This window comes from Onthophagus taurus, chromosome 1 (assembly GCF_036711975.1).
Source record: "Onthophagus taurus isolate NC chromosome 1, IU_Otau_3.0, whole genome shotgun sequence".
Lineage (NCBI taxonomy): Eukaryota > Metazoa > Arthropoda > Insecta > Coleoptera > Scarabaeidae > Onthophagus > Onthophagus taurus.
In genome coordinates, this window is record NC_091966.1 from 23,203,454 (window position 1) to 23,228,395 (window position 24,942).

The window sequence follows — 24,942 nt, forward strand, 5'->3', positions numbered from 1 at the left end:
GCGTGATTTAAACAGACCATTCACAGAATCTCATTTACCCGCGAAATTGAAATTTGAATTAATTTTTGTAACGGTTGTTATTTCGGTTAAACGGTTCTATTTATTATAAAAAAGATAATATATTTAGTTTTAATAATTCTTTATTTGGTTTTAATATTAAAATACAAAGCTGGATATGTTTATTTAGCATGTTTAAATTTTATTATTAGATTAAGATTTTCAATTACATTAATTAATTTTTGAAGAGCAATTGTTTACAAAAAATATTTTATTTTTAATTTTTAGAAGTTAAGAAAAATGATAAAAATGAAATGGTTTTTAAAAAGTTGTTCATAAATTAGAAAGAGATGTTCGTATCAGAAAACTTCCAGGATATTAGAAAGAGATGTTCACATCAAAAAATATTGTTGGATTTGTCTATTTTCTTAGATAAATGGTTGATATTTTGAAAGCTGTCATTGCTGGTGAGAATCAAATATTGAACTATTACGCCTATTTTATCTCTTAGTTAATATTTGTTGACTCCATACAAATTCTATTTTTTGTCGTGTACACAAATTATGAATTTGTTCACAAAACTTGTGTGTGTACTATTTTTCCTGGATATTCTAAAATCTTCCTATTGAAAAGTTAGGTTATGCGGCAAGTAGGTGTTTTTCTAAGTTTAGAGAAGCATAACGATGTTATGGTTCGATTATGGTTAACGAAAGGTCCAGTATCGAGAGATTAATCCAGCAGATTAACGCTGTAAACGCTAAACGATTAGCTGTGGTGCTAGTTATCACCTTTGCATGTTATCACGAATTTTTACATCTTAAATATGGTTCAAATTCCTGTGTGTGGTTATTATCTGATGGAAGATATAAAGGTGATCAAGAATGGCAACCTTATGGATGTATGCTACATCATTACACCAAAATGTAAGCTATTATTAAAATGATAAGAATAATTTTACTTAAAAATTTATTTATTTAATGTTCCTAAATTCATAACTGTTTATACAGTACTCTTTGAACACCATTAATTATTATTTACTCCATATAATCAACATTTATTTGAAAAAATAAAGTTGTAAATTAAAAATATTGAAGTAAAATTATTCTTTTTACTATTTTAATTATTAAAGTCCTCACTTATTCCAATTATTTTTTTTGTAATTAGAGATACAAGGCGTTGTTTAAGATACCTTGCTTATTATGGAAAAGACACCCATTTTGTATTCATTGGTGATTCAAGAATTAAATCATTATATGATGGACTTATTGATCATATAAAACAATATGATGCCACTACAGAAGCTGGAGAACCCTCAAAAGATGCCACACACATAGATGATACCTTAAAGATTAAAGTTGATTATGTTTGGAGTAAAGATGTTTCGAAAGTTATGGTTGATGAGTTTAAAAGGTGGCAAAATGATCCTAAACCACCATCTGTTATTATAGCTGGTTGTGGTCTTTGGTCAATACATAAAGGTAATGGTTCCCAACTTGCTGTTAAAGAGTATGCTTCCAATTTGACACGTTTGGTTCAACCCGTTGATAACTTAAGCCAGAAAAAAACTACTGTCCTATGGTCATTACAAGAACCTGTTGCTGAGGAAAAATTAACTGGAGTATATCATGGTGTGATGAATGAATATATTGATTTGTATAATGGTGCAGCTATTGAGGTCTTCACACATTCACAAGTACAATTGTGGTGGAGTGCAAAATTAGTTGGACAAGGAATGACGTTGGAAAGTCCTGATGGTGTTCATTTGGCTGCAAAACCATTACAACATAATGTTCAAATTTTATTGAATATGTATTGTAATGATTATATGAATTTTAATGATGGGACTTGTTGTAGTTCAACTGAATCTTATACCACTCTGCAAATTGTAACATTTTCCATCTTGGGAGTATGGTATGTTTTTCTTAAAATTCTTTAAAACTTTTAGTTACAATAATATAGGCATTAAATTACATAATAGAAGCTTAGATTTAACAATACTTAGTATAATATAAATAAGTCACTTGAATAAAAAGGAAATAAAAAGTTAGTTATAAATTGAATAGCACATATATAGGGGATACAGGGTCCAAAATTACATGAATATGTATGACATATCCATATAGGGGATGTTTCTAAATTGATGTGAAAGATTTCAAGGGATGATCTTTCAGCAAACATTAAGTTAGACTCCTTCTCCTCCAACTTACAGCCCTGTAATGTTAGGGGAAAAAATGGTTTTTATTTAATAAATCCACTATGGAGGAATTTAGAAGAATGAAATTACAATACTACAATACCTGCAATACTTTACATCAGAACATATTAATGCGTCTACATTTCTTCATTTAAAAATTTGATTTAAATAGAGGGATTCAATCTGCAACTTTTTTGTCTCTTAATATTTCTAAAATTGTAAATTTAACCATAAAAAAATAAAATAATACTCAGACCCATTTGATATAAATTCACAGATTGATTATTATTTTGTTGCCACGCAGTTTTTATGTGGTATTTTGTTTACTGACGATAATTAGATTCGAAATTTCCATAACAATCATATATGGGCTAAAGAAAATCCACATAAAATTGTGGAATCCAAGATTCACCACCTTTCATTAAATGTGTGGCTTGGGGTCATTAACAATTATTTAATTGGACCATATTTTCTTCCAATGAGATCAAATGGAGACGGATACTGTTATTTTCTCGAAGAGGAGTTGCCTTAGCTTCTTGACGATGTTTCTCGCGGTAAGAGCGCTTGAACTCGTTGCAAATGATAAGGATACAACAGTTGTTCTTTTAAAATCCTAAATGCGGAATAGCTTACGTTTAATTCTTAGGCAATAACCAATCTGTGAATTTATGTTAATTGGGTCTGAGTATTATTTTATCTTTTTTTGGTCAAACTAACAATTTTAGGTGAAAATATTAAAAGACAATTAAGTTACAGATTGAATCATGATTTAAATCAAGTTTTTAAATAGAAAAATGTAGACACATTAAAAAGTTCTGATGCAAAGTGTTGTAGGGATTGATTTTTTCACTCCCTTGTAATAACATTTTAGAGTTACAAAAATCGTCAAAAGGTGTCATTTTATTAGTAACAGTTATCTGCCATATTTCATTCTTCTAAATTCCTCCATAGTGGATTTATTAAATAAAACAATTTGTTTCTATCTTGGCGTGGAAGTAGTTTTCAACAAAAAGTTATATGAAAGAGCCCCCTTTATTTTTGCTGAAAAATCACCCTTTGAAATCTTTCACATCAATTTAGGAACACCTGTACATGTGTCCATTACGTATGGAATGTAGTATGAGCCCTAACAACTATATATTGGGACATAATAGAATTTATATGTAATTAACAACAATTAAACAGATTATTTTGTTTTAATACATTTTTCAAATTAATATCATTTAATTAGACAATAAACAACAATTTTATCTTATGAACAACACAAAAACAAAATATATATCCTATTACTTCTAATTAAACTAGAAAAATGTAAATTTTGCCTGACAACTAAATATTGGGACATTGCACGATTTATATTTCTAATATGGAGTAACTTCGCCCTTAGATTTTATAACCGCTTGAATTCGGGCATTGAATTCACTAAGGTTCTACACTGTTCAGGAGTAAATCCATCCCAAATTTGCTTTATTTTGGCTTTAAGTTCTGGCAATGTCCGTTGTGGGTTGTTCCTCAACGTTTGTTTCATTTTGTGCCACACTGTTTCAATTACATTCAGATCTGGACTGTTGGTAGGCCAATACAGAACATTAATATTTTGATCGCCAACCACTTTTTTGTAGTTTTGGCCGTATGACAAGCCGCTCCATCCTGCTGAAATATGTAATTTTCGCCAATATTTAACTGCACGATACTTGGTAGTATGCTGTTTTGTAGTATTTGTTGATATTTTGCGGTGTTCACGGTGCCATCAATAAATTCAAAGCAGCCTTATCGTGAGGCTGTCATACAGCCCCAAATGATTACTCCCTTCGGAAATTTTACACAACGTTTTAAACAATCTTTATAAAATGCCTCATGTTTATTGCAAATTTCGATTCATCGCTGAATATTATCCTGGAAAAGTCTTCTGCTGACCAAGACAGTTTAGATTTTGCCCATGTGAGCCTGGTTTTCTGTTGTTTTTCTGTGTTTTAACAGTGGTTTTTCTTTTGCTTATAAAACAACAATTTTCTAAAAGCGATATTTTTTAATTATTGCTTGTAAGTAAATCTCGTAATACTTTAATCCACTTTTAAGAATCCATTTGTGACAGCATTCCCTTGATATATTTAATCCAGTTTCATTATTCCATTCAGTGGTAACTTGTCAAAAAATATTTCTTCGTCCTTTTTTGCAGATTTTTACAAGTATTCTTTTATTTCTATCAGAAACTAACTTTGGACGACCTGAACTTTTACCCTTTTTTTTTAAATTTGCTCAGTTTGTCCATAATATTTAATTACTTTCCACGTTGTGCTTTTAGGAATATTAAGTTCGTCTGCTTTTTCACGTATTGTTTTATTGTGGCAATAATTTGGAAGTGGACGAGTTACGACTTACTTGCTTCGCGAACGTTTTGGGTTGAAGCCAAGATGTATCAAGATGTTTTTAATATTGATAAGACTGGTATTTTTTTAATCTAATGTCAAACCGTAGTTTGGATTTTAAATTGAAACAATGTTATGGGGGCACTAAAAGCAAAGAAAGAATAACAGCAGTTTTATGCCACAATGCTGATGGAAGTGAAAAATTAAAACTATGGATAGTAGGAAAATCAAAAAACCCAAGATGTTTAAATAAATTTGGTCGTTCCCATTTGCCATGCCATTATATCGCTCAGAAAAATGCCTGGGTAACTTCTGTAACGCAACGCAACGTGGCAGCTCTAAACAGAAAAGGGTTGTTAACAATGGACAATAGTTCAGCACATAACGTTATGGGAATTGATTTGCGCAATGTTAAGGTTGTTTATTTTCTGGCTAACACAACAAGTGCACTGCAACCTCTTGATCAAGGCATAATTGCGGCTATGAAGAAATGATATCGTGCACGACTTGTTAGAGCAGCAATTTTGGCAAAAGAAAGACTTTACAAGCGATAAGGTCGTTGTCAGATTCGTGGTGTAACTCGTTAATAGCTTTTTACTTATATGTTAGGGCTCGTATACAGCGTGTAAGTCGTGGCATAATTTTAATCACAAATATTGCAGTTAGAATGATGACGATTCATGTAAAAATGTTTGGTGTAAACCCATTAATGTTTAATTTTTATACGAATCGTCATCATTTTAACACTAGTATTTGTGATTAAAATTATGTTACGACTTACAGAAACAGTCTGTATATCTCAGTAGATATCGATTGTTTCATTCAATTGTTTTTATTTTAGAAAACAAATGAGTAACGAATAACATTTGAATTTTTCTAAATGGTAATGTACCCTTTCGTTAGGCTCGTTTGATAGAGATATTTTCCTCTTTTTCATGACATCAAATCTTAGTATCCTTATACCAAATAAAAAAAAATGTAACAACTGTTTATTAAGTTAATTGGAAAGCTATACATATGATTTATGAAAAGATTCAAACAACATACGATAATAATACGTCATTTCTCGCGCATTTCTTCTCGCGCTATTTCTCGGAGTTATGCTGTATCTCAACTCACTTCTTAGTTTGTATCTGCAAGACAAATACAATCTGATCCAAAGATTCTAAACCAAAGTACTAAGTTTGCATAGCGAATTAGATTTATGTTAAACATCTTCCTTGGTTCTATATAGTGGTTCCAGGTCACAAAGACATTGAGGGTAATGAAAAAGCTGGCCAAAAAGGCAGCGAGGACGCCTCTTCTTTGGAACATGTAGACAGTACTTTATATAAAACGACACATGAAGACTTTTCTAACTGTTTTTCATGAATTGTTTTCACGTCGATGACGATATCGGCTGTTACATTAGAGAACTTCGAGAATCTGATGACATTTTGACTTACTTCATTATGAAGATTCAAATTTTCTGCCGTTTCTGTATGATCAGGCTGCACTAAATGATTTGGTCAGGGATTTAGGTTTACTTAAAGATAAATCTGAACTGCTTGGTTCATGACTAAAAGAGAGAAATCTCCTTGCTTCTGCAACTACCTTCTCTTGGTATTGACATTGAGAGAAGTCATTTATTGAGTTCTTCTCTGAAGGTGGTAGCTATGTAATGATGTCAGTGTCCTCATGCAAAAATGTGTACTGTTATATGATCCTGCCAATTGGAGGTTGTTTGATGAATAATAATGAATACGCTTCCTTGCTTATTGCTCATTCCTCAAAAGAATCATACGATAATGTTAAAACTATTCTTGAAGCTATTAAACATAAACAGTACGAATAGAGTATATGTGGAGATTTGAAAATTACTTGCATGCTCCTTGGACAATAGTCGGGTTTTACAAAATACCCATGTATTATTTTATACGTTTAAGGGTTAGCAGAGATAGGGAACAGTACTATGTTAAAAGAATTGGCCTATTCGTACTTGCCTCGAAGCAGGGGACACAAACATTCTCAAAAAGATTCAATGATTATTGCGAAAAAGATCTTACTACCCCTACTTCATATCAAATTAGAAATAATGAAGCAGTTCGTGAAGGAGCTTAATAAAAATTCTGCTTCTTTAAGTAACTTGTAGATAAATATCCTAACTTGAGTGATGACAAAATAAAAGAACAGATATTCGTTGGGCCACAGATTCGAGAATTGATGAAAACTACTGATTTTGAAAATGTGATGATTTCGGATGAAAGATGCTTGGACTCGCTTCAAATAAGTTGTAAATGGTTTCTTAGGCAATAATCAAGTTGCTAATTATAAGATGCTAGTCGCGTATGCTAAAAGTTTTCAAAAAAATAGGTGGTAACAGGAACGTGAACTTGCTCTATTTGCATTGTCATTTACATTGGATGCCTGACAATTTAGATGATGTTAGCGAAGAGCAAGGCTGGCGTTTCCATCAGGATATAAAAGAAATGGTAGCCGACTACTGCTGGTCACTTCAACGTCATGAGGCACATGCTCAACACAAGAGGCGATCTGGCGGAAGATTTATGGAACACAAGCAAAAGATATTCCATAAAAGTTAAATACAATACAAAATTCGAACTGGCGTGTCACTGACATCTGACAGTACTGGTCCGTATGCTGGGTTCCAACTCATTACGTCATTTTAAAATGGCCATAACTTATAATGCAAAAATCGTATAGACCCATTCGATTTTGGAGCACATTTTGGAGAGTACAGTAAAATAATATTGTGCGTCTCACACATAACTTCAAAAGTAGCCAAAAAAGCTATTTTTCTTGTACATAACCTCAAATATCTCAAAATCCTGACGTGATGGTCTAATTCTGAGCTCGGATTCTGATTCCACACAGAAAATTACTTCGTAAATGATTGTCAGCCATCCAACAACAATCAACACCCCTTTTTTGCAGATCTGTGTTATCCTTTTGTTTATACAGGCTGTACAAAAAGTATGGAATAATGGTTCTACAGCCTAAACTTCAACTTATATTAAAAAAAGTTTTAAATAAAAGTTACTTGAAACTATTTTCCGCATATCTTGGCGTAGAAATAAAATAAAAATGATGACGGCAGTCTGAGTTACGACATGGTGAGTGTGTTTTTTAAAGGGAACACCTGTATATTTTAAGGTTTTTGGATTCCATTTGACAAGCTGTTCCAAAATGCCATAAAGTTTTAATGCTTTAAACTGCATAGTTTTCGAGATATTGAAACTTTTATTTAAAAAGATTTGACGTAGCGACAATCAAATTATGACGTCATTATGGGATTGTTATGTGTGTTATGTCGCCTGGTGTCAAGTCTGGAGATCGTGGTGGCCATTCTACAGGACCCCTATGGCCTATCCAATAATTCAAAAATACTTCATCTAAAAGCCTGCGTACATTTAGATGATAGTGAGGTGGTGCCCCATCTTGTTGGAACCAGAGATTGTTTTCGTTCGGAAAAAGATCTCTACAGGTCATTTAGAGTCATCTACAGGTTATTTGTTCCTGCAATAATTCCAGATAACGATCACCAGTAAGATTTCCATAGATTACAAACGGGCCGATAATTCGATCTCTACAAATACCTGCCCACAAATTTATTTTCTGCGGCGTTTCTCAGCGAGGGTTCTCAGCAGACCAGTATCGACAATTGTGTCCATTCACTTTTCCATTCAAATAAAATGTGGCTTCGTCAGAAAATATTATGTTGTTAACGAAGTTCGGATCATCGTTAATTCGCCTCATCATTCGTTCACAAAATTATACACGTCTATCAAAATCATTTTCTGATCACTGTTGCAGTAAAGCCGGTTTATAGGGATGTTGTTTCTCCTTTTTCAAAATGTTTTGAATATATTCTGTACTGACATCGAAATTTAAGGCTAGTTGACGAATCGAGGTATGTGTATTATCTGTTATTTCTTCTAACACACCTTGCCTCATTATATCTTCATTAGTTGCAACATTCGGCCGACCGCATTTTGGAGTATCCTTTACATGACCCGTCTCCTTAAAACGTTTTAAAGTTTTACTAATAACCGATTGACTAATTGGTTGTCGATTTGGATATGTTTGCTTAAATAAAACACATACTTCATGTTGAGTTCTCGTACGATCTGAAAAATCAACCATTGTTAAAATAATAACTCTTTTGTTTGCGTTAAATGATATTTAACTAATAATGCTAGCAACTACCTTTGCTTAAACTGTCTCCGTTACCATGGCAACGCACATAACAATAATTGCGTCACGTCATAGCTTGCTCCAGATATGTGTAGTTTAGTAATTTTTATACAAGCTTATGTAATAAATGTTCAATAGTAATAATAACAGGAATAAGTAATAATACCTCCGTGTCCTAACTGAAACCGGCGTCACCATTTTATTTTTAAATCTACACCAAAATACGCGCAAACTAGATTCAAGTAGACCCATGTTGTTATTTATTTAATATCTACAATTAAGACCTTTTCCAAATCAACTTAAAATAGACAACCTAAGCCTTGACATCATAGAGATGGGCGGAGCTTATACCGACTCCAAACATTTTCGTTGCTAACTGTGTTGCTAACGGTAAATCACCATATGCAATTTTTCATTTGTGTTAAAATAAAATAAACTAAGTGATGACATTTCAAATGACATTTTTTGGCTATTGATCGTTAGCAACGAAATAGACAACCTAAGCTTTGACGTCACAGTAATGGGCGGAGCTTATACTGACTCCAAACATTTTCGTTGCTAACTGTGTTGCTAACGGTAAACTGCCATATGCAACTTTTCATTTAGTGTTAAAATAAAATAAACTAAACGTGACATTTTAAATGACATTTTTTGGCGGTTTATCGTGAGCAACGAAATTGTTTGGAGTCGTTATAAGCTCCGCCCATCTCTGTGACGTCAGACTTAGGCAGTCTATTGTTTGGAGTTGGTATAAGCTCCGCCCACCTCTGTGACGTCAGACTTAGGCAGTCTATTCGAGCGGAAACTGTCTCTGTTACCATAATAACACACATAACAATTCCATAATGACGTGATACAATCTTGCGCTGGGTTAATAATCTTCGAACTACGGGCTCAATAATTAAAAAAAAATCGTTAGTAGTATCACGAATAACACTTGGGGCGGCCAATAAGACACCATGTACATGGTGGGCAAATTTGGGTGTTATTATAGGCTATCTCAGAAACTATAAGAGATACAAAAAAAAGTAGGTGCCATGTCCCGGTCTCTTTTTCCGAGACTAATCCAATCCCGTAAAGACCAAATCTCTATCTTCTTTTGTTTTTAAGTTATAGCCAAAAAGTCAAATTCTAGTGATTTCAAAAAATGCTCATATTTCGTTTATTTTTCAAATTAGAGAAATGGGGTTAATGCATTCTTAAGACACTTTTTTGAGTAGAATATACTGCCGTTGAAAAATTTTTAACATAGCTGATAATTTTTGAGATATAACATAAAGTTGTATTTTTTTAAATACAAACTATACTTTATTATGATATTACTGAAAAGAGCATATTTTTAGCTTTCCAATGATGTATCGCACGCATGATGTTTCTGCGGAAAATAAGCGTTATTTTTCAATTTTTAAAATATTAAAGATTAAAATTCAAATTTTTAATTATAGTAGGGGAGGAAAACGCTAAATACTACTTAGTTACTATAGCAACGTGAGTTTACTTGTCATTTCATTCATGAATTTTGCGAAACGAGTTTCCCGTTTAAGAAGTTCCGCATTATCTTTAAATAAAACGATAAAATTAAATATAGAATATATTGGAGTCCGCTTTGAAGATGATACATAAGTCTTCATATCCCCATTCAAACGGTGTTTCAATGGAAAGTCCGCTCCCAGTTTATGATTCCTAATTTTCCTCTATCTCACCCAATTTCAAAAGAAAAGATTGCTGATATCAAAAAACTTCTACATCTTATGCAATCTTATGTTTGGGGAAAACTGGGAAAATACTACCGAAGATTTCATTCATTGATACCGATCAGTTATCATTGTTCTAATCTTACAACCAGTAAGTTGAGTAGAAGAAGATGACAGTTTATGACTCTTTAGTTCCTGAAGTTGTCCATATTACATTAATTAATACATTTCTTGTATTTTTAATAAACAAACTTTAAATGCTAATCATTTTTTATTAGTGAACAAAGTCAGGGATAAGATGCCTAGAAATTTAAATTAACTATTCAAAGTTTTTATTCGTTGGTACAAAACCAACTTATCCTGAATAGTGGTACAATACCAACTTTATTCTGTCATATTCGTGCAAAACCATATATTATAGCCACTAGGTAGTATTTACTGTCCGGACCCGCCTACTATAATCAAAATTTTGAACATTAGCGCTTACTATTTTCGAATTGAAAATTAACGCTTATTTTCTGCAAATACACCATACATGCGATACATCATTGGAAAGCTTAAAATATACTCTTTTCTTTAACATCATAATCAAGTATAGTTTGTATTTAAAAAAACACAACTTTGTGTTGTATCTCAAAAATCATCAAGTATATTTAAAACGTTTCAACGGCAGTATATTCCACTTAAAAAAGTGTCTTAAGATCGTATCAACCCCATTCCTATAATTTGAAAAATAAACGAAATATGAGCATTTTTTGAAATCACGAAAATTTGACTTTTTGGCTATAACTTAAAAACAAAAGAAGATAGAGGTTTGATGTTTGCGGGATTGAATTAGTCTCGAAAAAAGAGACCGGGACATGGCACTTACTTTTTTCGTATCTCTTATAGTTTCTGAGATAGCCTATAATAACACCCAAATTTGCCCACCCTGTACACTGAAAAACTGTCAGAAAAATGACAATCATCTATAGAAACTATCTTGTTTTGTGTTAACATGGTATGAAGCTGCAGTCTCTTGAACGAAATAATCTCGGCCGACTTCGAAGACGTCGGCCGCCCTAATATTTTGTGTGATACTTTAGCCGACCGACTTCGAAGATAAACTTCAAGCAGGGTAGATTTTGTCTCACTTGTAATATGCTGTTTATTAGATTTTACAAAGCCTGGACAAACATTAAACTACAAAGTAATACTAGTCTGGTAGAAGACTAGAAGTTTTTTACTAGCATGTATGTAACCTTTTGCAAGCACTACCTAATCTTCCATTAGTAGTGTCTAACTTTCTAGTAGCAATATGTAATCTTTTGCATACAATACCTCGTCTTCTGCCAGCGGAAGAATACGAGACCTATTAAAGCCTTGTGTTTTTGCAAATCAGGTTTCACGTTGTCTTGGATATATTCAGTATCCCAGGACAGTAAATAAGTACTGCTATAAGACACAATGTATACTGTATACAGTTGAGACTCGATAGATTAAATGAATTTTAATATGATAACATTCATCCAGTTGTCGTGCTTTTTGCTGTCATTCCACGGAAGGTTAAACTAAAGTCAGCGTGATATCGTATACGTGTGATTAAAGATACAACGTGTGGTTTGATGTTTTGTTATGATAGGTTGCATTAAATCATCTTCACACATTAACTAAGAATAAATCATCATCTGCTTATGAATCTATCATTTTGTCGAGTGATGAAGACGGTATTTTAGGATAAGCATCAAGCTTAACGAATATTATCTCTCTCCAGAAGTGAAAACACCTTAGTGTCTCACTGCTCCGCCTCAACTACCATATCACAATTTTTAGGATTATTTAATCTATTCACGTAAGTTTTTTTATGGAACACAAGAGGAAGCAGATATCTTTATTCCTTTTCAACCATTCGACTGCCTTCGTATCATCGAAAATGAAGACGCGAGCAAAAGTCTCTTGTTCTTTCTCTGTCTTCGACTGTGAGCGGATGTTTCTTACTATCTTGCGGATGATGAGCCCCTGTGAGTGGTTCTTGATGGTCTAGCTAGACTGGTTTGGAAAAATCCTCGACAGGAACCTTAAACCTCATCTTTTAAGTTTAGCCTGCCTCATCTTGTGGTTTCCGCGAAACGAGAACGTTGAAAGTGTCAGACAAGCGATATTGAGAAGCCCAAGTCACTCTGCTCGCAAACATTCTGCTGCACTTAGAATCAGTAATCGCACTGTAAGACGGATTTTGACACCTCCATGAGAAACCACTGCTTAGCCCTAAGGTTTCAGTTTGGTGCGCGATAGGAACATTCGACATGTCCACATGTGACTTTTTTCTACGGGGGTGCCTGAAAGAACATGTTTACAAGGACAAGCCCCGTACATTGATTGAGTTGAAAGAGGCCATACGTCAGCAAATAACCCAAACCAATAGAGACTTGTTGGAAAGATTGAAGAACAATCTTCTTCAACAATGTATCGATGAAAATGGTCATCATATGCCAAATTTAATTTTCCGAAAGTGAATAATAATGAAATCCTATGTACAGGGTGGTTCAAATTCGATGTCCGAATAGGCTACCTCGGAAACTATAAGAGTTAGAAAAAAAGTAGCTTACATGTCTCGATCTTTTTGTTTAAATAAATTCCAATGTCGAAAACCTCAAAGCGCTATCATTTTTTGTTTTTTTCCTAGAGGCCAAAATTGAAACTATCGTAAAACCAGCAAGTGCAATTATCTTGGTTATTATTATAGGTGGAGTATTATAAGTAAGACATTATATGGAGACTTTTTTATAGAGAATTTGATGTCATATTTTTTCGGTTTTAGATTTTGAGATTTTACGACAATTTTCGTTTTTTTAAATGAAAACAACCACTGATTATTCGCTTATTACATTCGTTATCTTTTTCTGATTACAAAAATATAGAGTTTGACAGGTCTATTTCTTATTGTTTTAGAATAAAGCTAAAAATAAATTTTTTAATCATTTTTTTACAAATACATTTCGTCAACAGCAAAATCTAAAAATTTTTTAATTATTCTAAAACCATTTGGTTCCCGTGCCGCACCCTGTATAAGGAATATGTGATTAAGTTTCTGATAAAAAAATAATTAGTGGGTATATCAGACAAAAGGAAATAACGTTTAGAATGTTTTTAATTGATGTTTAAAATGAAATTACCTGGGTTGAGATTTATCTTAAACGATTTGTTGAGATTGTATCTGGATAGATTAAAGATTCTTGATAGTTATTAATTAGTTTATGTTACGTTATTTGATCTAACAATTTGTTTTTTTTTTCGTTTCAGTGTAATAATAGCGATATTAATGCATATATATCGATGGTTACGTGAAGTACGAGGACGTCCAATTCAAGAATACACACTTTTGGCTGAGTCAGAAACCAGTATACCTCCTGATGTAAACGATTACTACAATTTGTTTAAATCATTAGCTACGATGGCGATAATAATGGCTTATTTTATAGTTTGTGATCGAACTAATTTCTTTATGAAGGAAAATAAATACTATTCCGAGTTTAGTTTTTGGTTACCGATAGGTTATGTATTTACATTAGGTTTATTTTTTACTGAAGATAGTAAAATAACGAAAGTTTTACATCGCGATCAGGTCAATGAGTGGAAAGGTTGGATGCAGTTGGTTATTTTGGTTTATAACGTAACGGGCGCTCGTCGTATCTTACCTATAAATATGCACATTAAAGTTTTAATGTCGGCTTATATTTTCATTTTAGCATATCAACAATTTTGCTATGTGTGGCAACGCGCCGACATCGGAATCGTACATTTCTTCCGTACATTATTCGAACTAAACTTTATGACAGTTACATTATGTTTATGCATGAATCGACCTTATCAATTTTACCATCTCGTTCCGTTAATGTCATTTTGGTATTTAATGATTTACATAGTTTTAGCATTACCACCTCACATAACGGCCCAAAGTTCCGAAAATAATAAAATTCATTACTTTTATTTAGTCATTAAATTCATTACGTTATTTAGCGTAATAACCATTTTGTTTTTATCGGAAGTTTTCTTTGAAAAAGTGTTTGTAACTCGTCCATGGAAAGCGCTTTTTGTCACCACAGATGACGACATTCACGAATGGTGGTCGCGATGGAAATTAGATCGGTATTCAACCATTTACGGGATGTTGTTTGCTGTTATTTTATATTTAGCGCAACGTTACAATATATATGACGATAATAACCATAACAATTTGTTTTCGCGAGGTTTAGCTTTAAGTACAACTTTGGCTGGTTTAATTGGTTTAGGCTCGTATATAACATTTACTTTTCTGTGCCGTAATGAACTTGATTGTTCAGAAATTCATTCCTACATAGTTTTCTTACCGATTGTAAGCTATATTTTTTTGAGAAACATTTCAGGGGTACTTCGTACAAAATATTCAAGCCTATTTGCTTGGTTTGGTAATATATCATTGGAACTTTTTATCAGCCAGTATCACATATGGTTAGCAGCGGATACTCATGGCGTTTTAGTGTTAATCCCTGGTTATCCTGTATTAAATATCATCGTAACATCTTTTATTTTCGTATGCGCCTCACATGAAATACATCGCATTACAAAGATATTGTTACCTTATGCTGTACCATCTGAATGGAAGCTAGTTTTAAGAAACTTTGTATTGTTTTTAGCGATTTTAGTACCAATTGGTATTCACGATGGGATGTTTTAATGTGGGTGATTATTAATTTCTTTTATTAAGTTATATATTTTTTATAAGAACATAATGAACCATAAAAGTTGTTTATGCTAAATTTGTACTTTATATAAAATTGGAATTTGTAGAAATGGTTGTTATATTTCTTTGTAAATATATTTTCTTTTTTGAATACATAGAATATTTAAATTAAAAAAGGTAGTGATCATCACCACTCGACGGATGTGTGCGCCTTTTGGTATACACATTACACATATACCAAGCAAGTACAGTACTAAAAAAACTGTATCAATAAGACAGTCATTAAAATTTAAGAATTTTATAAATTCCTACTGTAATATTCACAATACTACATATTAAATATCCATCACACATTCCAGCGTAGTTCAAAATATTCCAAAAATATAGCCAGCAATACATCCTTATTTGCCATTCTTTGTTTCGCCAGGCTTGTTTTAGTAGCTCCTAGACCTGTTTCCCATAAAAATGTATTCATATGAAAGAGTCAATGTTTTGCATTGATCGATTTTTATTCATAATTTTGAGCAAACCATACAATTTTTGCAGCCTGAAATCGTCGCTCATTGCTGGAGTACATAGCAACTTAGTCTCTCATTTTAAAAAAATAGTGCATTGCTGTGATCACGATTGCAGACGTCCTGCTTATCAGAAATAAAAAAGAACAAATAACATTGTAATCAACAAGTGATCAACATTGTGATCAACAAGTGATGTCATTGCGGAACTTACAACAAAAGTTAAAAATAGTTTTGAGAAATCAAGGCCTTGCCTAGCTGTTTTTTTGGATCTAGCTAAAGCCTTTGACACGGTTGACCACAGTTTTTTTGTTGCGTAAGCTCGATATTTATGGGGTGAGAGGAAACCTTTGAAATTAATGTAGGACGAGAGATCTCAATATATGAGGATTGGCCAAAGTCTCAGCTGTTCGGTATCGATGAATGTCGGAGTGCCACCCAAGTAAACAAGAAACATCTGTGAAACATTTCAATTTTAACGTACAGTGAATTAAATGAAACATCTTAGAACTACGTTTCATATACGTGACAGATACGATTTTTACGAAACGTATCTAAAGATATGTATCAATAGAAATATTTATGAAATATCATTAAAATATGTAGCAGAAACATTTCATTTGAAACATTTCGCAACAAATGTGTCTGAAACATGTCTGGAATATCTTCATCAGCGCCTGTGAACGTATGCGCATGTGCCAAGCCGCGATCACGCGTTGGCGTCTTGTCACATCTTGTTCGGAAGTAAACCAGTTTCTCGGAGAGCTTGGAAGGTACTACTAAAAGTCTTCGGCGATGGAACACGCCGATTTGGAAAACGTCGTCGATATTCAATTGAAGCTGCAGTAGCGTTTCCATCACAAGTTCCTAGTACAAAAACCATATCAGCATACAAACAGTCGTAAACTTAAACGGCATTGTACGCAAATAAAACTCAAATAATTTTAGATTAAACGGTAAGCTTGTCAAATTTGATATAGAAGACGCCACGAGAGCTGGCAGTAAATCATCATTTTCCGCTCTTACAAATGCCATACGTAGTTCACAAATCGCTAGAGAGTAATGTGTGTTGGAAAGAGATAGCATTAGTTTAATATGTCTGCTGTACAATTCAAATGGCCACGTCGAAAAAGTACGTCTGTTCTTCTAAGGGATGTCACTCTATAATTATAACCTCAAATCGAAACGTTTTGTGAGCGTTGTCATGAATCTGTTAGTGTTTTCACAAGCCGAAAATGTTTTCTTTGAAAGGAAAATCATTAAATAATATCTTTGACAATGTTTGACATATAACCTCCATTACTAACATAACCTACATTTATATGTATGTGGTGAAATAATCTAAGTCGTACGTCCATATCTTGATTCATACCATTTTTAAGCGATCTGTCACTGCCAGCTCTCGTGGTTTCTACTATAGTAAGGTAAATAAGTACATTATTTTACTAATGCAATCATAGCACACTTACCCTTTGAGCCCCGCGCTGGGCCGTAACGCCATAATTTTTAAATATTATTTTCAAATTCATATAACTCAATAAGTGAAGTGAATCGGACATATGTTCATATGAACTTTTTTATTACAAATCATCTAAACAACATGCTCCATTAGTGCCGGGAGAACTTCATGAAACGTCCTGTATTAACGGAAATTCTAAATTCATCTTTAACAGAATCCCACGCGATTCCCAAAATCTTTGCTTTAATCAAGTTTAAATCTTTCAACTCAGTGTTATTATTAACCTTGTAACTATTAGAATTAAATTTTCGTAATTCGAATTTGCCTGAAAACTCAAAATGCCTGAAATTTCCTGTTTTAATTGCAACACCTTTTGCTCAGAATTTGCACCCGTTAATAGGTCATCCATATAAAAATCATGATCAATAGATCTAGCAGCGTCAGGATAGGCAATCTCGTTATCTCTTGCCAATTGATATAAACAACGCGTACTTAAATAAGACGCTGTAGCGGTCCCATAAGTAACTATTCAACGTAAAATCTTTGATAGTATCATTCGAATCGTCACGCCATAAATTCGTTGCAAATTTCTTTGCTTTGGGTGGATATTCACCTGCCGGTACATTTTAGCAATATCCCCAGTTAACACATAATTATATAGTCAAAATCTCAAGATTATTGATATCGTCTTGAACCACAGGTCCAACCCTGAGCAAATCGTTTAGAGAAAATCCTGAGGATGTCTTTGCGGACGCGTCAAACACTACTCTCAACTTAGTAGACATTTTAAGAACACAATGGTGCGGTACGTAATTTACTACTTCGTTCGAAGTATCCGATTTCCCCAATTCATCCGCTCCAACTTCAGACATGTGACCCAATGATTCGTAATCAGACATAAATTTAGTGTAGGGGAGAGGGGGGCACATTGGGACGTTTGAAACATTTTCCAATGTGAAGTCTTTATTTTTGAATGAAATAACTTTATTTCTAGACATTGGCTTTGGGATGCAACGTCTATAAAAGGTAATTCGCTCATACAAATTTAATTGTTTATTTTTCAAAAACTTCATGCAAATGTCTCAATGTGGGCAGAATGGGACATCCCTGGGGCACATGTGAACACACAAGTAAACTTCATATAGGTAAAACTCCCTAACAAGTGAAAGTGCAATTTTTATTGTTTCCAAATACAACAAAATATCGACAGAATATTAAACATATCGTTTCAAAATATATTAAAGGAACTTAAATCTATTGAACAAGACATCTGACCCAAAAGCCGCTGCTCCCGAATATGAAAGAAAAATATGTATACACCATACAAAGCGGGGCTAATTCATTATTTACGTGAAGATGGAGATGTCAATCTAAGATTAGAATTTTGTAGATGATATTTAGAAAAATTAAATAATCTGCTGTTTGTTCAAAATGTCATCTGGACCAATGAAGTCTCTGACTGTTCAAAGAAGGTTGGGATTCAATGTATGGTGTGCCCTTTTAGATAATAGAATGTTGGCATATAGTATCTACCATAAAAACTTAAACTCAGGTAATACCCCAATATGTCAAGGCAGCACATCGTGCCTTTGGTCGACAATTTGCCATTAAATAAGTCTCAAATGATATATTTTCAATATGACGGAGCACCAGCACATAATGCCAGAGTTGTTAGTGAATTTTTAAATACTACTAGGTACAACCTTTGGCAATAATTGGAAACAACGGGCACGTTCAGCCGGTGTCAACTGTTGAGTTGCTATATTAGCAGGCGCGGCTGAACGATATGCTAAGTCAGCGCTGTTACGCAGCAGTTTAGTAAATATCTCAACGTAAGTAATCTGCGCTTAGTTTGTCAGCGGTTGTGAAATTCTAGGTTAGGATTAATATTTTTTGTTTCTCCCCTTTAATTTTGAAAACTGGCAGAACTGTATAAAATGCAATGAGCCTTAAAATCAACATCATCATCCATTATCTCTTGTAATAACACAAAATTTTCAAAAATATTATTGTTGGCCATAGTTTTAGGTTATGCTGAACTGCTTATTCTCAATTGCTTGTTCAGCCGATTTCGTTCCGCTGTATTAAAGCTCATACAACTAGCTGACTGATTTAATTCAACTGTTGACACCTGCTGAACGTACCCAATGTTTTCCATCATGGTATGGTTATCACCATAACAACATTAAGTTTTAAATACATACAATAATTTTAGAAAGAACAAAAAAAATTGATACATTATATTCCATCATAGTATGTATGGTTATCACCATAGCAACATTAACTTTTAAATACATACATTAGTTTTAGATAGAATAAAATGAATTTTTGTTAATTATTCAATAACTATAAGAAATATACCCCACAAACTATATATATTTGTTATCAGAAGAAAATAACAAATTATTTTAGGTCATAGCCAACTATGGTTTCCATTTAAAAAAATAAAGTTACTTCTAAAATCTCGAAAATAAAAGATGGGAAAAAAATTCTATCTACGCCACTGAATTCTTCGTAAAAAGTTGCCCATATAATGTTTTATTTATAATACTCCATCTTTGATAATAAGTGAGATATTCGCGATTGTCGTTTTCGCAAAATTTTCAGTTTTTGCCGATAGGGCGAAAACAAAAGACGATAGCTGTTCGGAGTTTTTTTCGGCATTAGCATTTTCTCGAAAAACGAGATCATGACATGTAAGCTACTTTTTTTCTATCTCTTATAGTTTCGGAGATAGCCTATGCGGACATCGAAATTGGGACACCCTGTACAATACTTTGCTAGTACAAAGTCTCCAACTAATATGTTTGGTAACGTGGTTTCAGGGTCTAATAGAGGTAAAATCTGCTGCATAAATTCGTCATCTGATGCTTCTTTGCTAAATTCACTAATATTGTCTGACTCATTATCGTCATAAATCACATGATCATCCGCTACATCACCGCTGTCTTCTACATTCTTTCTTTTACTTGACTTCTGGGTATTTTTTACTTCATCAAACAATTTTTTCTTTCCTTTGGTTTTGTCTATTATTTTTTGTTTTTAGATTTTATTTTTTGTTTGTTTTTAGATTTTCCTGGTTGTCTCCCTTTCTTCGTCGATTTTTTCCTTTGTGCCTTAGGAAACGGTCGGACACTTTCAGGAGTGATTACCCCTTCTATCAAGCTAGGGCGGCTGCTTGTTGACGGCGTATTCGTTGAAGCCGAGCTAGAAACTTGTGCTGAAGTGCTGGCTGTCATCGTAATGTTTCTTTCCATTTCTTGATGGGGTGTATTTGCACGAACTTCTTGAACTGTTAAGGATGCGTTGTCATTAACATATGCAGCCGCAAAAACATCTCTCGAAAAAATATTTCTGTTATATGGCACTATGCCACATTTTCTAAATCGAGCAAATATTATCCAAAGTAAATGCTTTATAATAGGCTTGACCGGTTAATTCTGCGATTTCCTAAATGGACACCCGTTTGCCGGGATGGGAAATAAGCCAATCGTTAAGAGGCCTACCTAGCTGGCGAAAAATTCGAAACGAGATTCCCTCGTGAACACGCTTAATGGGGCAACACCGCTCCACGTGTACTCGATCGGGCTGGCGCGCCAGGCCGATGACGACCAGGACTGTCCGATTGTCGGGTAATTCCCCGACAATCAGCGACGTTGATTTTATTCTTAGTTGAATGCATTTGAATACGAGTCGGGGCCGCTTTTTGGAACATAGCTGTTATTGCTAGTATTTCATTATTATCAATTGTTAGTTACAATTTTTTTTTTCACGAAAAGAGATGTTGGTGGATGCCGATCTTATCAGATTCCTCATTATAAAATTGCACAGTATACCAAATTTTATCTGTATATGACAAATCTATGAAATTATTACAGATAATCTATACCTTAGCCATTTATTGATTTATACAGGATGATTTATCAGCTCACCATCAAACTTTGACATATGATAGCTAATCCAATTACAAAAAAAAATGTTAATGAACATATGTCCTATTTTAATTAATTACGAAATTATAACACTTTAAAGTTTTCATTTTTATACCATAATTAACTGCTACATTATTTTTAAAACACATAAATATTACAAATATTGTTCAAAATAGAGTCCTTCTGAAGAAGGAATACATGCTTCACAAAAAAAATGTCTGGTTGATTTCTTGTTCCAGTAGCAGCCATTTGTATTCTGTTTAATGACTGTTTTCGTGTGTTAATTTCCACTTGATATACAATTTGTATCATATGACCCAATAAGTAGAAATCCAATGGATTAAGGTCGGGGGATCTAGGTGGCCAAGCAAATGGACCATTACCAATCTACTTGTTTGGAAAATATTGATTTAACCACTCGACAACTACTCTTCCGCGATGAGGGGGGCATCATCGTGTTGGTACCACATATTTTGAATTACATACATTAAGAGGTATATCTTCAAGTAAATCAAAAAGTGTGTTGTTCAAAAAAATCTGTAGTTTACAGCGTTCAAACGTCCATCAAGTACATGCAAACCTAGTAAATTGTTGTTAAATAATCCACCCCAAACGTTGATGCTGAAACGTTGTTGAAATTTCCTTGGTCTAATCGCATGCAGATTTTGTAATGCCCAGATATGTTCATTATGGTAATTATTTATACCATCTCGTGTAAAACATGATTCATCTGTCCAGCGATCATTTGAAATGAAGTCATTATTTTGGGCATGTTACTACAATAACCATTCACAAAATGCTAACCGTTGCTGATTATCTCCTGGCTGTAGAGCTTGAACGTTCTGTTTACGATACGGATGAAGGACTTGTCGATTCAATACGCGCCATGCAAAATGTTGACTTACATGTATGTTGTGTGCTATTCTTCGAGTGCTGATGGAAGGATTATCAATGACAGCATTAATTACAGCTTCTTCGTCCGCTACATTAACTACATGCGGTCGAATAGGATTACCTGTTTCTCAAAGTCTTCTGAAAGAATCGCTAAAAACTGAATAATATGGCAAATGACGCTGTGGAAATCTTTCTTGATATTCTGATACTGATTGTCGACCGTTTCAATTGCAAAAAAAATACACGAAAATTATATCAGCATACTCTTCAGTGCTATAAGCGTACATTTTGAGTTTCTTCTTGTATGTAATAATTAAACCTTACACCGAACTGATATATTACAATGACAACTTTGTTTTTGTTGAATGTTTGATTTTACTGACTATTAATAAATTCGCTGCAGAAAACTTTAAAGTGTTATAATTTCGTAAATAATTGAAATAGGATATATGTTCATTAACATTTTTTTTTTGGTAATTGCATTAGCTATCATATGTCAAAGTTTGATGGTGAGCTAATAAATCAACCTGTATTTAAAGATTAAAAATGTTTACACTAGTTGTCATAATTTTTGCTCTAGCAGTATATGTGGTTGAAATTATGCCACCACTTACAGAAACACCATATATTTTCTGACCCATATATAAACACCATATATAGGGTGCCCATTATTTATGGAATATAGTATATATCTCGGTAAATGTTGACTTTATAAAAAAACATTTTATACAAAAGTTGTTTAATATTTTATTTGCCATAATAAGACAGCATTCAATTGTTTATATTTCAGAAAACAAATGAGCAATGAATAACACTTGAATTTTTTTAAATGGCAATGTACCCTTTCGTTAGGCTTATTTGATAGAGATTGTTTTTCTCTTTACGATGATGTAAAATTTTAGTACCCTTATATCAGAAAATGTTTGAAAAAATTTAAAAATTGTTATTAAGAAAATTTTTAGTTTTTTATGAGTTAATATATTTTTTTATTATTTATATTGTATTATTTATTTTAAAATATACCTTTGGTGCTTCTTTATATTTTTATTTTGTATTTATTTTAATAATTAATCTAATAGTAGATGATCAGATAATTGTGCAAATATTCTCATTATTAAAAATGTATTGCCACATTTAGACATTGTTTTGCATTCTACGTAAATTAAATGTTTAAATTTAAATTAATGATATACAAATTTTTTGATCTATCCGAAAATATTAATCGCTTCAGGTTTGTTTTTCTTGGGAGACACTACGCCGACGTCTCGGTTACTGAGAATACCGAGCTCCACTATGTCTCGGGCAATGTTTGGGACGGAGCAATATTTGCGATGTTGCCGTATTTATACTCCACAAGCAATCAAAACGGACTACACGTTTTAAACCCATTTTATTTAAATTTGCTGCATTTAATAAAAAAATTGAACTCTTTAAATATGATTTACTTTACATTCCACTACCTCGTGATGCATTCCGTTTTTAAAAATTTTTTAAAACGTAATTTTAGAAACGTTACGCGACAGTTTTTGAAAAAACTAAATGCATCACTAAAAACTATATAAATAAATAGAAATTTTGATGTAACATACATACAAAAATTTTAAACGATGGCTGAATAAAATGGTATTCGTTGTTTTTGCTAATAGGTTATCCTCTTAAAAACAGATTTCAAGTAACTTTTAAAGGGTCCATATAAACACACATCGAGAGGTTGGAGACGATGTGTACAATGAGGTGGAAATGTTACAAATATTATACCATTGTCCCTACAAAAAACTATTGTCTCCAAACTGGTGTGCGATTCGTGGTTATCTAGTAATATGAGGATGCGATTTTCTTTGGAATCATCCAACCGAATCCTGATTTGTTGGATAATCCTAGGCTACCATTAGGCGCACTTTTCATAAATACCGGCTTGTTTTTAGCCCTTGGAAAGACATACACCGGTGGTACTGTCTTTCCGACGGCATTAATGATAGCACAAAAGGTTACCAGTTTTCCTCTCTCGGCTGAAACTACTTGCCCCACCTGCTTAGTTCACCTCATAGCAATAACTTTTGGTGCCTGAAGGACTGTGGTGACCCCTGTTCCATCAAGATTATAGAAATTTTCTGGTGATTCAGATTATCGAAAAATTGTTTCACGTTGGTTTCGTTAAAGTTTTTGAGCAAACTCAAACGCTAGTATCTGAGCTTGCGAATACGTCAGCCCGTAATTTATTTTTGAACTTTGCATTAGATACTCGCACAATTGTTGTTCCTGGTTTGCGGTAAAAACTTGTTGGGTGCTATATTTCGACTGAAATGGCCAATGAAATAGGTCGTTTGAATCACTTTCTACTGTGGCAAGATTCGTGGTCTCAGGCGGCAAGTTGTTATTTTTATTATTTTCCTCTCATTCATCATCTTCAGTCGGTTGCGCAGCAAGAGACTCTGTTTTGTTCTGCTTTCCGCTTTTTGACTTTGCTCAACCTGTTGACTAAGGTAGATTTCTTGATATTATGTGTTGCTGCAGCATTTCTTATTGATAACCTTCCATCAATAACATCTCTAACTGCAGCAACAATGTCTTCCTCAGATATGGAAGCACGATCTGTTTTTCTCTTGTACGTACGAACCATTTTTTATGTCCTGAGTCCTGAAACATTTTTTCCTTAATTATATCAAGAAATTTTATTTGGAACAGTCTCAATGTGCTCCTTACCTTTTGTCCCAAAGCGCCCCCACTGACTGTATTGAACATAAGATCATTTGCAAAATAATAGGTTAGGTCTATACAATAAATAAAACCATGAACATAAGTCTCAATATTGTGTGTTCTTAGTGATTAATTGATTTTAAACCATTTGCTTGAAATATAGAAAATATCCACTTACCAATTTTCATGCAACCATTTACAGCAACTACCATAAAACACTTAAAATTGAATAAAAATTTCCGTACGTCACAAAACAGCGTGAAACGTTTGGAGAATTTAAAGCAAGGTATTGCCC

The 24,942-nt window shown here is 33.3% G+C and overlaps 1 protein-coding gene across 1 annotated transcript; it reads left to right on the forward strand.

Annotated features, from left to right (window-relative positions):
• Positions 1–445: 445 nt before the first annotated feature.
• On the forward strand, positions 446–15,303 carry LOC111414368 (N-acetylneuraminate (7)9-O-acetyltransferase). Its single transcript, XM_023045688.2, has 3 exons — positions 446–920; positions 1,162–1,908; positions 13,731–15,303. Exons 1-3 carry the CDS (start codon positions 697–699, stop codon positions 15,142–15,144), a joined length of 2,385 nt encoding a protein of 794 aa, XP_022901456.1. The 5' UTR covers positions 446–696; the 3' UTR covers positions 15,145–15,303.
• The last annotated feature ends 9,639 nt before the right edge of the window (positions 15,304–24,942 follow it).

Bases quoted from the DNA above. Each gene is read 5' to 3' on its own strand.
- LOC111414368 (XM_023045688.2), top strand. From the start codon at position 697: ATGGTTAACGAAAGGTCCAGTATCGAGAGATTAATCCAGCAGATTAAC. The intron at 921-1,161 runs GTAAGCTATTAT...TTTTGTAATTAG, and splicing joins CTACATCATTACACCAAAAT to AGATACAAGGCGTTGTTTAA. The intron at 1,909-13,730 runs GTATGTTTTTCT...TTTTCGTTTCAG, and splicing joins TTTTCCATCTTGGGAGTATG to TGTAATAATAGCGATATTAA.